Source organism: Lissotriton helveticus, chromosome 1_1 (genome assembly GCF_964261635.1).
Source record: "Lissotriton helveticus chromosome 1_1, aLisHel1.1, whole genome shotgun sequence".
NCBI classification, from domain to species: domain Eukaryota; kingdom Metazoa; phylum Chordata; class Amphibia; order Caudata; family Salamandridae; genus Lissotriton; species Lissotriton helveticus.
Window position 1 is genome coordinate 1339292375 of NC_136057.1, and position 15486 is coordinate 1339307860.

The 15486-nt window shown below is 45.8% G+C and overlaps 1 protein-coding gene across 1 annotated transcript in view; it reads right to left on the minus strand.

The window, feature by feature from the left end:
• The window catches only part of LOC144823810 (ultra-long-chain fatty acid omega-hydroxylase-like), a 225999-nt gene extending 211082 nt beyond the window's left edge, over window positions 1-14917 (minus strand). The window contains exons 1-2 of the mRNA XM_078682666.1: window positions 13837-14917; window positions 3198-3272 (exon numbers count right to left, since the gene is read on the minus strand). Of these exons, the coding sequence (XP_078538792.1) occupies window positions 3198-3272; window positions 13837-13990 (229 nt within the window). The 5' untranslated portion in view covers window positions 13991-14917. The remainder of the gene's footprint in view (window positions 1-3197; window positions 3273-13836) is intronic.
• Between the last annotated feature and the right edge of the window lie 569 nt (window positions 14918-15486).

The window sequence follows — 15486 nt, forward strand, 5'->3', positions numbered from 1 at the left end:
TGATTTTGATCTTATTTAACTGTTTGAAGATTAAGTGTTTACTGTTTTTTGGTCTGGGACCGCTCCATATACTTCACAGCTTGACCCTCAGCCGCTTCTGTGGGATGGGGGGGGGTTCATCTTTCAGGTCAGTGACTTACTCACACCATCCTGTATACAAGGCAACATTGGGTTTTGCGGCAGAGGAATGGAAGGGGCTTATAACACCAGAACTCCTGCTCTTTTGCGCAGCTCGTCCCATGCCCAACATAATGCTCCAGAGGAGTCTATATCTCTGCGAGTGCGGCATGATTTTTGGTATAGTGCCACCTTAAGCGGGACGGGAGCCATCACATCAGTCTAAACTACCACATGAGGTTGGAAGGGGTTCGGGTGTGCCCTATAGTGCAAGAATTGTGCCTGGGCACATAATGCATATAGATGCATGTCTGGGGTTCCTAAGTCACCCTGTCTCAGCCGGAGGGTCAGAAGGTCCCATGAGGTTCTGGCCTGACCCCCCGCCCACACCAAGGAAACCAGCTGTGATTTCAGGGAATTAAAAAAGTGTCCAGTGAGTGAGATCGGTATATTAACAAATAAATACAAGAACTTTGGTAGAACAACCATTTTAGCCAGTGCTATCTTACCGGCCAGCGATAATGGCGGGTAATAAATGTTAACCACAAATGCCAGGTGCCATATGGACCACTGTATGAACAAGGGAGACAAATGCAGAACTCAGTAGATTTCAGACCTGGCGAGAGCGCTGAGTGCCTCATGGGAATTGTTAGTTTGTGGATACTCTTTCAGTCTTTAATTGTCTATTGTCAAAGAGCAATTGTATACCATACCAACAACTGTCAGAGTCCTTTGAGCTAGACCATTGCTTACCATTTGGTGGAGTTCTTGTAAATCTCATTGGCTTTCCTTCCTCTACTTGTGTTTGTCCATGCTTGAGCATAATTTCTTTACCATACTTATGACCGTATGACTTGAATACTTCCACTACTCTCATTTAGGAAACTAATTTTTTATTCCTTTTCTTTCAGCACTCCATGGGGGTGCATGTTTTCTTGCTCTCTCATTTGTGGCTGCTCCCATCCTCAACTTCATATCCCCCACATACTCTATATTGCTTCCTCCATCCCCTGCCCCGCTGGTGCATTGCTTCCCCCACACCAGGGTGTCTGGCTGTTTTTACTTTATTTCTTTATTTTCCCTCCCCTTTTCAAGGTCCTCTATTGTTTCCTTTCAATCTCAAGTTTCTTCGTCCCCCCAGCCCTCTTGTGACTTCTCTCCCCACCCTCTGTTGCCTATCCACTCTTCTGTCAAAGTCTTTGCATTATTTTTCAAAATAAGAAAGAAAAAAAAACGTTTTAAAAGATTTTTGGAGGCTTCGTTGAATGCACTTTGCTGCCAGTCTGCTCATTTTCAAATTGCACTTTTGCACACATTTAAATATTTTTTTTGATATACTGCTCCAAGATTGGTGTTTGTTAACTGGGAATGGTAAATAACATTTTTTTAATGGAGGCCACATCATGCCTTATGCACGAGCTTCATGATGATGCATGTGTGTGTTTACTTCATCATGCTGGGACACCGTAGCGTCATGTCTCATGTCTAAGTGCCCTAGTTATGCCCAGACATGGGTCCTGGGCTCACTGTGCCACTGGAATCAAGTTATCCTAGCTGAAGAGGGTTGAAACCCCGAAACCAGTCCTAGGATGCGTGTTTCCGGTCCAGGGAGGACCTGGCTTGGCAGTTTGGGCTGGACTGTTCCCATGAGGCACAGGGTCAAGACTGATTTGCATATGGCCAGGTCTAAACTGGGGTGGCATGGTGAGCAAAAGAATGATGGATATAACCCAGATCTTTAGACTGGGGGTGAATGTTTTTATTTGTTCTGTATTCCGTCCATCAATTGTGTGTCTTTTGCTTTCTCGCCCTAAGTGCACCAGGTGTGCCCAGACGTGGGTCCTGGGCTCACTGTGCAACTGGAATCAAGCTATCCTGGCTGAAGAGGGGTGAAACCCTGAAACTGGTCCTAGGATGCTTGTTTCCGGTCCAGGAAGGACCTGGCTTGGCAGTTCGGCCTGGACTGTTCCCATGAGGCACAGGGTCAAGACTGATTTTCATATGACCAGGTCTAAACTGGGGTGGCATGGTGAGCAAAATAATAATGGATTTAACCCAGATCTCTTGACTGGGGTGAATGTTTTAATTTGTTCTGCATTACGTCCATCAATTGTGTGTCTTTTGCTTTCTCACCCTAAGTGCGCCAGGTATGCCAAGACGTGGGTCCTGGGCTCACTGTGCCACTGAAATCAAGCTATCCTGGCTGAAGAGGGGTGAAACCCTGAAACCGGTCCTAGGATGCTTGTTTCCGGTCCAGGGAGGACCTGGCTTGGCAGTTTGGGCAGGACTGTTCCCATAAGGCACAGGGTCAAGACTGACTTGCATATGGCCCGGTCTAAACTGGGGTGGCATGCTGAGCAAAAGAATGATGGATTTAACCCAGATCTCTTGACTGGGGGTGAATGTTTTGATTTGTTCTGCATTCCGTCCATCAATTGTGTGTCTTTTGTTTTCTTGCCCTCATGTGAGATGAAGCATGCATCTGTACAAGCCCTCTTGCTTCGTATCGGCAAAAGGCACTAGCAAAGCCAATAGATCTGCAGCCGAAAGGCAGGACCTGTTAGCTTTTCCAATGTTAGTTCACAAGCATTACCGCCTGCCCTTGCCTTGGCAAGTAAAGGGCTCCCTCACTCCTCAATGCTCCCTCAAGTGCTGTGCTCCTAGTTGGCCCTGTGTGTCAAATTACACATTTTGTCCTTTGAAGTGTATTGCAATGTGCACATATGTCTTACAGACCTCACCACTCAGATCACCCAGTAATGCTAGGGATGAAAGAGAGATTGCATCGAGGCACAAGAAAACCCATGAGTCTCACTGTAGTCGCAAAAGAGTTCGGAGTTGAGGAAGGCATAGGGGATACACAGTGTGTGCAATATGAGAATCCCTCTCCTCGCTTCCATTCAAGGAAGGAGTGATCCTTCTGAAACCCAGGACTACTTACACTTTAGGGAATAACTTGAAAGGTGGGGGAGTGACAATGAAAAGGACAACAGAAACACAGAAGGAGTTTCGAAATTCCATGATGTGTTGATGTAACTGTTGAAGGGAAAGAAACAGAACTTGACTATTACAATTCTTACCTGATGTGATGACTAGACAAATGAAAATGAAGAGGCAACAACATACAGTTTTCCACTTCCCACGTATCTGGTGAACTGTAAGAGAAGGACATGGCACATGAGAGCTGTTATGTTAAACAATTGGATAAAGAGCAGTTGTGAAACATCCAACTTAGGCCTTAATTACATACAGTAAGGGATACAAATTCGAGCAATCCACCTTCATTTCGGTTCTTTGAACCAGAAAAGTGCACAGTGCATAAACACTATAAATGAATACAAGATTAAAAATAAGAATCACAGCTCATAACAGTGTAAGTATATAAAACAATTCCAATCATGATCATGATGTTGTCAAAGTGCAGCCACATTACTAAAACCAAAACCAAAGAATCAAAAACATCAAAAGAAAAAAGTGCTTAAAAATGGCTCCTTAAGGGTCTGCTATGTCTCCCGGATTATCAGTATTGTTTCTAGTATGGGTGGGCAGTTCAAAACGACTCACTGAGATAGGTGGGAAAAGAATATGCACTTACAATATTTACGAATATAAACATTTTAGAACAATAAAACAAAAATAGGTGTCAATAAACTGGTGCATATCTCCCAGCAATTCATCCTCATCAAGAGGATTTAATCGATTCATCAAGCAATTCACAGAAGCACATAATCAAACACACAGCACTTTAAGATGGAAGTACACTCACAAGTATTACAAAATCAAACCTAATTGAATATCATGTTCAGGAGATATTGAAACATTTGACCATGCCATCATTATGCCATAAATACAGACATTACCAGCTTATGAGAGCAATCCCTTCAGAGTGCAAACAAGAGTTTACACAGGAATCAAAACTAAAAGCTGTGTGACAATTATTACACCCTCACAGTTTTTCCCAAATAATAGGGGGGGGGGGTGTGCAGAAATGATGCAAACATGAAGAATTTAGTGTGTAAAGACAAGGGAGCTACAGCCTGGACTTATCCGTGTGCTGGAAAGGAACAGCAGAGCCCAAGCCATCAATTGCCAGCGGTCTGTAATGAGAGAGCCCACTGGAGGGCTGTAACAATATGGATAATTAAGTTTCAGATGCGGACCTTCTAGGTGATATAAGTAGACAAAAACGACATAAACCGGCATGCAACACGAAAGAGAACGAATGTTAACGCCCACCAGAGGGAAGTACAATACAAGTAAATGCCGAAGGGAGCAGTCTTTTCAATATTGCCGCACTGAAATCCAAATGCCTGTTAACAAGGTGCGAGAGCACTGAAACGTGTTAGGCGCATCGAACAATCTCCAAAAGCAGGAAGCTGGCGTGCGCACAAGGGGGCAGATTTATGAAGGCCTTGCGCCGCCGGTGCGTCACTTTTTCCCATGTTAAAAATGACGCATCGGAGGCGCAAGGCCTTCATAAATCTGCCCCAAGATGCTGCTGTTGTGTGCGCTGTATATATATATATATATATATATATATATATATATAAATCCCACAAGCGAGCGCAAGCGTCCGCGGCGCCTTTCCCAGCCGCTTAGTGAAGGCGGTCCGTTGCGAGGCAGGCAGCCTCTTCAAATTTCACAAGATCGTGTTAACACCAAGCTAGAACACGATAGCAAAGGACACATCACTTTTTCACAAGTGTCGCATGGTATTTAAAACGTTTGCACCTGTAGATCCATTACTCATGACTAAGGTGCGTCTGCACTGAAACGCGTCGAGTATTGTTTGCCTGTAAGACCATCGAAGAATAAATCTCCGATTGCTGCACAAACTTCTGGTGTGTCCTTTGCTATCGTGTTCTAGCTTGGTGTTAACACGATCTTGTGAAATATATATATATATATCTATATATATATATATATATATATATATATATATATATATATGTGTGTGTATTTCGAAGGTCTATATATATATATTATTTTTTTCATTGAAAAGAACAAAAGGTTACAGGGATGTGAAGCTAATATTTAATTACTATGCATTAATTCGACTGCAGTGCCAAAGTCTGTGTGCATGGGGAGCTGCCTGCAGGACCTGCAGCCAACTCCCTCGCATGCAGCCAACCCTGGGGACCCCATCTTTCGGGGTCTGGCCATATTATAAAGGGGGAGGGGCATGCAGCACCCCGCCACAGGGCCTCTGTGTTCTTGGTAAGCCATAGAGGGCCAGATTTACAAACCTTTTGCACTGGGTTTGCGTCACGAAAGAGACAAAAACCTATGCAAAACATTTTTTGTTGTCTTTACTCTCCAGCGCAAATCTTATCTTGTGCTGGAAATGTGTCTAATAGTAATGCAAAGCAGTGCTTTGCTCTGCTTTGCGTTACTCTGTGTTAGAGGGGCGTTATATCAGATACATGGGCGTTCCTGCACTATCATCAATCCTTCTTTTGAAACAAAACCTAATCTACGAACAATAGCGGGCAGAGTTTTGCACCACAAAATAATGCCACTTTGAAGCAGGCATTAAAATTAGAAATACATGTATTTCCCCTTTGTATTCTGACTTTGCATGTGTGCTGCACTGTATAGCAAACATACAAAGTGGGAAAGGTTTTACAGTTCATGTAGGCATAGTAATTTGTACTGAAGGGGTACCCTTCTAGTCAGTACACAACACATGGTAGACTCAAGCAGACACCCTTGCACTATGGTGCAAAAGGTGTGCAGTGGGAGCTCGGCAGCCTGAGAGGCGGGGAGAGGGCCATATCTCTGTAGATGAAATGCTTTCCCTCCCTCTCTCTCGCTCTTGCAATGTAGGGCAGCAACTTTGGGTGCTGCGCTGCTTTGTGTGAGAGTCTTGTAAATCTGGGGCAAAATATCTTGCAACAGCCAGAGCATGCGCTGTTTAGTAGTCTCAACCGAAAATGAACAAGCATTTACAATGCAATAGGTCTCGCATTAGGAAAGTTTGAGCTATTGGTATTGTAAATGTCATTTTTTTTGTTTATGCGTTGTTTTTGAAAATAGCGAAATTAATAGCTTTGTCATTTACAATGCCAATAGTTTTAACTTTCGCAAATGTGACACCTGTAGCATTTGTAATGCAATATGTGTTGTATTTATGTGACTTAGATGTATTGATATTACAAATAACAATGGCTTTTATTTTTTTTAAATAATTAATACTTAAATAAAAGCTATTGTAATTTATAATGGCAATAGCTTAAACTTTTGTAAATAACTTTTGTGAAGATTATGTTCAGTGTATTTTATTGTGATGAAAATACAAGAACAGAAGTGAAATATTAACATCTTTTTGTGACATTTTTAATAACGCTTGAAACATTGAGAGAACAAATTTGAACCAGTTGTTGTTGAATGGTTGCACGGATTGATGCTGTGGTGGCGCTGAGTGATGTTGTGGTGGCGCTGAGTGATGTTGTGGTGGCGACGAGTGATGCTGTGGCGTTCAGTGATGCTGTGGTAGCGCATAGTGATGTTGTGATGCCCCTGAGTGATGCTGTGGTGGTGCTGAATGATGCTGTGGTGATGCGATAGATAGATAGAGTGAGTGCGATAGATAGGTAGAGTGAGGGCGATAGATAGATAGATAGATAGAGTGAGGGCGATAGAAAGAGTGAGGGCGACAGATAGAGTGAGGGCGACAGATAGAGTGAGGGCGACAGATAGATAGAGTGAGTGTGACAGATAGAGTGAGGGCGATAGATAGATAGAGCGAGGGCGATAGATAGAGTGAGGTGACCTCGTGGTGGACGTGGTGGTGGCCGTGGTGGTGGTGGTAGTGGTGGTGGACGTGGTGGTGGTGTAGGTGGGTGTGGTGGACGTGGTGGTGGTGGACGTGGTGGTGGTTTACGTGGTGGATGTAGTGGTGGTGGTGGTGGTGGACGTGGTTGTGGTGGGGGTGGATGTAGTGGTGGACTTGGTGGTGGACGTGGTGGTGGACGTGGTGGTGGTAGTGGAGGTCGACGTGGTGGTGGTAGGGGACGTGGTAGTGGCCTCATGGTGGACGTGGTGATGGTCGTGGTGGTGGACATAGTGGTGGTGGACATGCTGGTGGTGGGCGTAGTGGTGGATGTGGTGGACATGGTGGTGGTGGACGTGGTGGTGGTGGTAGTGGTGGTGGTGGTAGTGGTGGTGGTGTAGGTGGATGTGGTGGACGTGGATGTGGTGGACGTGGTGGTGGTGGTGGATGTGGTGGTGGTGGATGTGGTGGTGGACATGGTGGTGGTGGTGGATGTGGTGGTGGTGGACGCGGGGTGGTGGATGCGGTACTGGTGGACGTGGTGGTAGTGGTGGATGTGGTGGTTGTGGTGGACGTGGTGGAGGTGGACGTGGTGGTGGTGGACGTGAAGGTGGACATGGTGGTGGTGGATGTGGTGGTGGTGGACGTGGCATTGGTGGACGTGGTGGTGGACGTGGTGGTGATGGTGGAGGTGGTGGTGGTGGAAGTGGTGGTGGTGGATGTGGTGGTGGTGGGCGTGGTGGTGGACGTGGTGGTGGGGGACGTGGTGGTGATGGTGGTGGACATGGTGGTGGTGGACTTGGTGGTGGTGGATGTGGTGGATGTAGTGGTGGATGTGGTGGTGGACTTCATGGTGGACTTTGTGGTGGACATGGTGGTGGTAGTGGAGGTAGACGTGGTGGTGTTGGACATGATAGTGGCCTCGTGGTGGACGTGGTGGTGGCCGTGGTGGTGGTGGTGGACATGGTGGTGGTGATGGACATGGTGGTGGTGGACGTGGTGGTGGATGTGGTGGACATGGTGGTAGTTGTGGACGTGGTGGTTGTGGACGTGTGGTGGTGGGTGTGGTGGTGGTGGACGTGGTGGTGGTGGACGTAGTGGTGGTGGATGTGGTGGTGGTGGACGTTGTGGTGGTGGACGTGGTGGTTGTGGATATGGTCGTGATGGACGTGGTGGTGGTGGATGTGGTGGTGGATGTTGTGGTGGTGGTGGGTGTGGTGGTATGGAGGGCTGAATACGAGAGGCAGTGAGAGAAAAAAAAGGAGACAGACAAGGGAGAGAGAAGCAAAGCGGGAAGTAGAGAGGGAGAGAGTGGCGGATAGGGAAGTTGTGGAAAGCAGGGGGTGGCGTAGAGGGCAGGCGGAGAAGACATGATGAAAAGGGGGTGGATACAGTAAATGCGAGAGAGTCAAGATGAGAGGAAAGTGGACAGGGTGGGGAGAGGTGGCATGGTCGTGGAAGGGAGACGGCAAAGCAGAAGAGGGAAGGAGAAGAAAGGTGTATAAGAGAGGGAGCTAGTCAGAAACAAGACTAAGAGCAAGAGTGCATACACAAGAGCGTGCGTTACTTTGACGTCCCTACGTTTTCAAGATACAATGACGTTTAAGAGGGCTCGCGTGCAGCGCCCATTAGATGACACGGACTGTAAACAAATAAATAGACACCTTGTAGTTACTTTATGTCCTTAATGCTATTGTTTTATTGGGTTTCATGAATTCAGACAGACCTGTTAACCTTAGCTTCAGGCAGAAAATGGGGAGAAGAAAGTGAAAATTAAAAAGAGGGAAAGTCTGGCTAAAACGAGTGGGAGAAAAAAGAGATAAAGAGGAAGCTAAGAAAGGAGGGACGGTGTGTAAAATATGGGGCAGAATGAAAGGAAGAACTGAAGACAAGAGAGAACAAAAAAGATGAGTGGCAGGAGTGAAAGTACAGCAAGAGGAGGAGAATGTCAAAGCAAAAATGAAGATAAGGAAGAGGGAAATATGGAAAGTGACAAGGGTAGAGAAGGTACAGTGGATGGAAAAAACGTGTGAGCTCAAGGGTGGAGAAAGGGGAGAACAAGAAATAGGAACACGGATAATAATAAAGAGGAAGGGCGAACATGAACCTTGCAAGAAATATGATAGTGGAGATGAAGAATGGGAGAGAAGAAAGCGAGCAAAGTGATTTGATACAAAGGGAAGAGTGGCTGAAGATAGTATTTGCATTTACAAAGCGCGTCCTACCACTAACGAAGCGATGTGTGAGAGGGAAACGTAAAAGTGAGTCAGAGAGATATGCGAGGAAAGAGAAGAGTGCGACGAGGTGGGCAAGAAGAAAGAATGAAACATGGAAGGGTGGGAGAGACGGGGAGAACAGAAAGAGGTGGGTAAGTGAGAGCTATGAAAGAGAATAAAAGGAAGAGTGACAAGAAAGCTGCGAAAGGAAAGTGAATGAAAAGTGCGCTACGTAGCTATGGCGAGGAGAAAGAGAAGGGTGTGGGAGATACAACGAAAGGAAAGAAGAAACATTGTGATATGTGTGAAGGGATGTAGAAGGGCCAGACAAAGATCTGAGGAAGGAAAATTATAGACGGAGAGAAAGGGAGACTGGTAGATCCTAAGATACAGAGAAGAGGGAGAAAATGAGGTGAGTGGAGAACAGGAAGGATGAAAGGAGAAAAAAAGGAGTGAAGGATGAAACAAGAGTGGTAAAGAGACAGAAAGTGTATTTTAAAACGCTGCAATCACTGAAATACATTTGAGAGAAAGTTTATTTAAGAACTCTGCAATAGATTTGAGAAAACATTTAATTTAAAATGTTGCAATACCTGTGAAAATGTATTTAAGAAAGCTGCAATACATTTGAGCGAACGTTTTTTGAAGAAAGCTGCAATGCATTTAGGTGATAGTTTATTTAAAAACACTGCAGCACCTTTGAAGAAAGCTGCAATGCATTTAGGAGAACGTTTATTTAACAAGGTTAAAAAGTGGGAATGCAACGCCTGGCATCAAGGCTGTTGATATGAACACTCTTGACGCCCTCAGAAACGGGTTCCTATGTCAGCAGACCTGTGCGGACGGCGCAGGGCACGCTGAGTTGAATTGGGGGGGGTCACCAATACCACGTCATCAAGCTGACTGAAAGTTCCGACATTAGGCAAGAGCTGACAAGATCAATGCCAACCCTCTGGAAACTTTTTGGGCCCAGTCCATTACTCATGCCAAGCCAGTAGCCAACAGGAAAGCCCGACTGCTGGAGTATGCAACGAGGGGTTTGAAAATGCATTGTTTTATCTCAATTATTGCATGAGTCAGGCGTGGGGAGGAACCGTATGTTTCCTGGTTGTTTGGGTCACTTTTTCCGGGTGACACGAGAAGTACATATGTGCTCAGGGCTGCACGAAAGGTGGGCGGCTCGTTTTTTTTCTGTCAGGCATAAAATGTGGAAGTTTGCAGGGCCCTGTGGCGTGTGAGTGACTGTGCAGGGACCACGTGGAGTGCGTGTGGCTGAGTGGGGTCACGGGACGTGGGTGCACGTGGAAAGTGTACGGCCCTGAGGTGAGGAGGGAGCAGACAAACAATATGACCTCCTAGCTTGTGCACATATAAACACATTCTGTTCTGTCGAATCTATTAATTATGCTCCAAGTACTTGGGGAGAGGCTGGCAAAGCAATTTCCTCAAAGGTAAATTAATTCTGCTCAAATTATTCACAAATGTACACACCCAAAACATACATTGCTTGTCTTACGATAGTTCACTTAGCTTTATAAGTAATATAGCTCAAAGTGCTCCGTGCCTATTGCAAAAAGTGCTTGTGTAATAAGTGAATGTGCTTATACAAAGATATACAACGAAAGCTAATGAATTCCAACAGTTTCAGCCTTTCTAAATATGGTATAAAGAGAACATTTATTTAAAACCACTGCAGTACCTTTGGAGAAAGCTACAATGCATTTAGGAGAACGTTTATTTAACAATCTCTCAGCATTGCTGTGGCGGGGCAGGGGAGAACATTCCTTTGAAGTCTGATGCGGGGGCGGGGGAGCAGATTCCTTTGAAGTCTGATGCCGAGGCTCAGACAAATGGTGTACGGTGTGCGATGTGCGATGTGGCTGGTGATGTGCACACGCCTGGCTCACATGCACTGTACCCAATCCGTAGTTTGGGTAGACTTTTGAAAGCCTTACTATAATCTCGCCAAACAACATTAAAGTAGAGCTTGATGCTAGTGGTAAACAAATGCATTGGTACTTGCCTTTGCTTTAAAAATATCTGCAATGTATAGCTGAGCACATGTATTAATGGCTGTATTTTGCTTTCGTTCTACCCACACATTTTCAGCAGGGAGTGACAGGGAGCGAAAATTGTAAAAAGTGAAAGGGTTAAATAACAAGGCATACAAAACCAATGAAACATACATTGACACATTAACTACACTTTTTGCTCTAATTTCAAGCATTAGTGCAAAATTCCGCAGTCACCTGGATTATTGCCCGTTTTTGCACGGAGGAGCATCTGTGTGCCCTTGGACCCATCTAAGTTACTATATGCAGTTTGTGGTGTTAGCCCTTTGTGTCTTCACACAGGGAAATGATCTGTGCATTTCGATCTAACCAGCACCGTAAAAAGGACAGACAAGCATTTAAGGATCTAGTTACTACGGTCATGTGATGCCCCAGTATCAACTGGTATTATTTTATTGGTTTAATATATAACTTCCAACACAGACAGCCTCATGGTATTCTCAGGCACATGGATGGATATCAATGGTGCAGTAGGTGCAGCGGCACCAGGACCCATAGGCCTGAAGGTTGCAACGAAGTCTGATTATTATTAAATTTTACTTGTTTACTCTAGGGCCTCATGTACCCTGGCTACACCTCTGTGTATTCTGCTTCCAAAAGATATTGGGAGCAGCAAAACATTCTAATAATTCCATATCAATGCACCTTTCCTCTTTCATGTTTTCTTCACCGGTACAGCGGCTACCCCTGGGCACAACGGTATTCACCCACCTCCTTGCGGTATTTTAGAAAGTGTTTTACAGGTTGTGGGCCCTGGGGGAAGTAAGAGGTTTCATAAGATGTAGCACTGCACCTGAAGGTGCTCGCCATTCTTCAGAGGGTAAAAAGCTGATTTGACGCATGAATATCTGAACCAGTGACCAGCTGCTGTTGCGTACAGAATCACAGTAGGCACATGCCCCTACTGAGCTATCCTGATGCTTGGAGTGAAAGAAAAATGTACCACTATCTCAAGGCCTGTTTCTTCTTCCTATGCAGAGAATTTGTCTTATAGTTTTGGCTGGATGGTACTTTTTGGACAGTAGCCAGCATATATCACGACTGGATTACACTGAGGAAACAAGGGACAAGCCATTGGAACTTCACAAACCACAAGCAGTTCACAATACTAGCAAAAGAAAATTATACAAATGATCTATGAGAATAAGTCGAAAGACGTTTACAAATTCTGAGGCTATAGTCGAGCCAAACTATTATGTTTTTTTTTCTTTGCTGTAACTCGTTAATTGGGCTGGAAATGTTAAACACTGCCCATAGAAAATGTCTATTCCTCCCATGTTTTAAGAATTTCAGTTTGAAATTACATGAGGTTGGTTGAACACACAGAATAATATCTCTCGCCTCAGCGCTAGCAATCTCTTACTAGAAATGGCGTCTAAATGCCTTAGGTATCGACTGCGGTGAGCGGAGGAATGCTCCCACTTTTCTTCGCTCAAGATATTACTTGCATTTCTGAGTCAAGCTTTTGAGAAATGGACCCCCTTTGGGGTAAGACAGGAAACCAGTGGACGGGCTTCCGAGTAATGCTGACTCATCACAACGTTCAAAAACCTCATGATTGACACTGCCAGGCACTGGTGCAGGGGAACCTTACGGGCGCGTCTCAGATACCACGAGTCTCAGAATAGCTTAGAGCGTCTGAGCAGTGGTTAGAGTGTCAGGAAGTAAGCATCAAAGGGCTGGAAATGTCACAAGGTCCCCAATTGGTGGACTGGGAAACAAAAATGAAAACTCCATCTCAGACGTCATTTGTAAGTCGGGTGAAACAGCAGCATGAACAGATGTACTCTGTGACCTATCTGCTGTTAGGCAGTGAGAAGCTGAAGCTTGGAGACATTTATGGCTTTGTGGAATGTCTTGCGATATTTCAGGTTGCACAAGTTGTCAGCGCTCTGGTTGGTGACACAACTGCATGGCTTAGGGGACAGCCTCTAAAGTTTCTAAATTACCTCTTATTCCTTTGGGTAGGGATGTGTGTCAGCAAAGGAAACAGCTGGTACATTTGCGCTAACACTGGTTGTCTGCTTTTTTTTCTTTGGTTGTTTCCGAGCCTCACACATAGCTCAAAGTGCTCCGTGCCTATTGCAAAAAAGTGCTTGTGTAATAAGTGAATGTGCTTAAACAAAGATATACAACGAAAGCTAATTAATTCCAACAGTTTCAGCCTTTCTAAATATGGTATAAGGAGAACGTTCATTTAAAAACACTGCAGTACCTTTGAAGAAAGCTGCAATGCATTTAGGAGAACGTTTATTTAACAAGCTCTCGGCATTGCTGTGGCGGGGGGGGGAGCGCATTCCTTTGAAGTCTGATGCGGGGGCAGGGGAGCGGATTACTTTGAAGTCTGATGCCGAGGCTCAGTCCAATGGAGTGCAATGTGCGATGTGGCTGGCGATGTGTGCGAGCCTGGCTCACATGCACTGTACCTAATCCGCAGTTTGGGAAGACTTTTGAAAGCCTTACTATAATCTCGCCAAGCAAGCGTTGCTAAAGCAATGCTGTAGACTAGACCTAAAAATGACTGCGGGCCTCTGCCCTTTCTGAATGAGACCCATATTTGCCAAATAATCAATCTCAAAACAAAACACATTTGATTTTGTTATGCACATTTCAAATTCTTGATGCTATCTGTTATGAGAGGAAGAGAGAAGGTACTCACCACATGAAGGAGCCAGTTTCTCGCTGTCTCCAGCCTGGCCTTTTTGCATGCCGCTAAAGCCAGGGAACTCTTGGAGCAGCCCTGTAGCCTGTCCTGGGCTGCTGGCATTGGCTCCCGACATGGCGCTTCTACCTTTAGTGAGGTCTTGTCTCATGCTCTCTTCTTGCGGTGTACGCCGGCCCCCTCTCAGGTGTTACAGTCTCTCTTTGAAGGACTTCTTAGGTATGAATCATGTGTGTAAAGTCAACCTAGGGCACTTCAGTCCAAAGGGACTCCCTCTTTGCTACTTCATATTAAGGTAGGTAGTCTGTCTGCTTCGGTATTTTGTGCTTGCTGTTTGTTCTCACCGCCTCCCGTCCTTTTCTGCTGTTGTTTCAGTGTCTTGACCCGTCTAGGTTTTATTTTCCCTTTCTAGTTATATTTCCACACTCCTTTCACGAGTATTTAGAGGGTTCTCCTGGCGAACTTCCTCTCGCTTCTTCTTCTCTTTCACCGGCGGCGGCGCCCAGGCGGCATACTATGTCTCTTGACTCTCTTCTCACCTCGCTGCTGCTATGGCTGTGCGGTTTAAGGTCTCTCGTCAGGTGCTTTCCTCTCCCAGCCTGTGTCAGAGGTATCCGTCGGCCGCCTTGCGCCAGGTTACGTCTCCATCAACGCCGCTCACCAGCCAGGGAAGCCGAGCACGGATCTTCTGCAGGAAGAGAGGTGGACAGCGCGGACCCATCGGAGGGGGCTTGGATTGCTCCACTAACTGGCTACCACCCCTCTCTGGTCGGCAGAGACTAGCGGAGACAAGGAGGCGGGAAGAAGTTGTCCAGCTGAGATCAGCTCTAAAGGGGCAGCCAGCGGGATTGCGTCAGTCGCCCTATTTGCAACCTACTGCTGGTTCCAGCGTAAAGCAACGCTAGGGTTCTGCCTAGTTTAACTCCAAAACGGGGACACCGGATGACATACCATACAAGCAGAAGAGAAACCCGAGTTAAAAAAAATGTCTCCTTACAGCAAGGGTTCTTGCCCCGACCTTGAAATTCACAAGGAGAAGCAAGCACGGTCTGCCCTCGGAACGCGCAAACTCTGGGAAGTAGATTACACACAGAAAGACACCTGCGGGAGTGACCGAGGTGGGTGAGCCGACGAATCAGAACACGAGAAAATGTCACCTCACATCGGGTGATATCCGCCGGGCTAGCAATTGACAAACACTGGAGTTTCCTTGGTGACGTGATTCATAAACGAAAGCAACACGCTGACAGAAAAGAGAAAACGGCACTGACAATGCCTGTGGGCCTGGCTTTGAAATTAAAGTGTCTCCTCGCTCAGTTAATGATAGGTTACTTATTAAATAAGTCATCATGCATGCACCCTGTCACTCATCTTAGCGCTAAAGCGTTCGTTCACTCATCCACCCACTACCTCATTCTTGCATTCATCCACTTGCACAGCCACAATATAATAATAATAATCCACATTTTTAAAGCGCACAATCACCCGTAAGGGTCTCTAGGCGCTGGGGGCCGTCGGGAAGATTAAGCGAGCTATTGCCCAGAGTCACATGGTGCTGGGCTAACCTGCCGCCGGAGCCGGGGATCAAACCCTGATCCCCAGATTCCAGCGTCAGTCGCCCTGGCCGCGGCGCCACACCTCAATAAA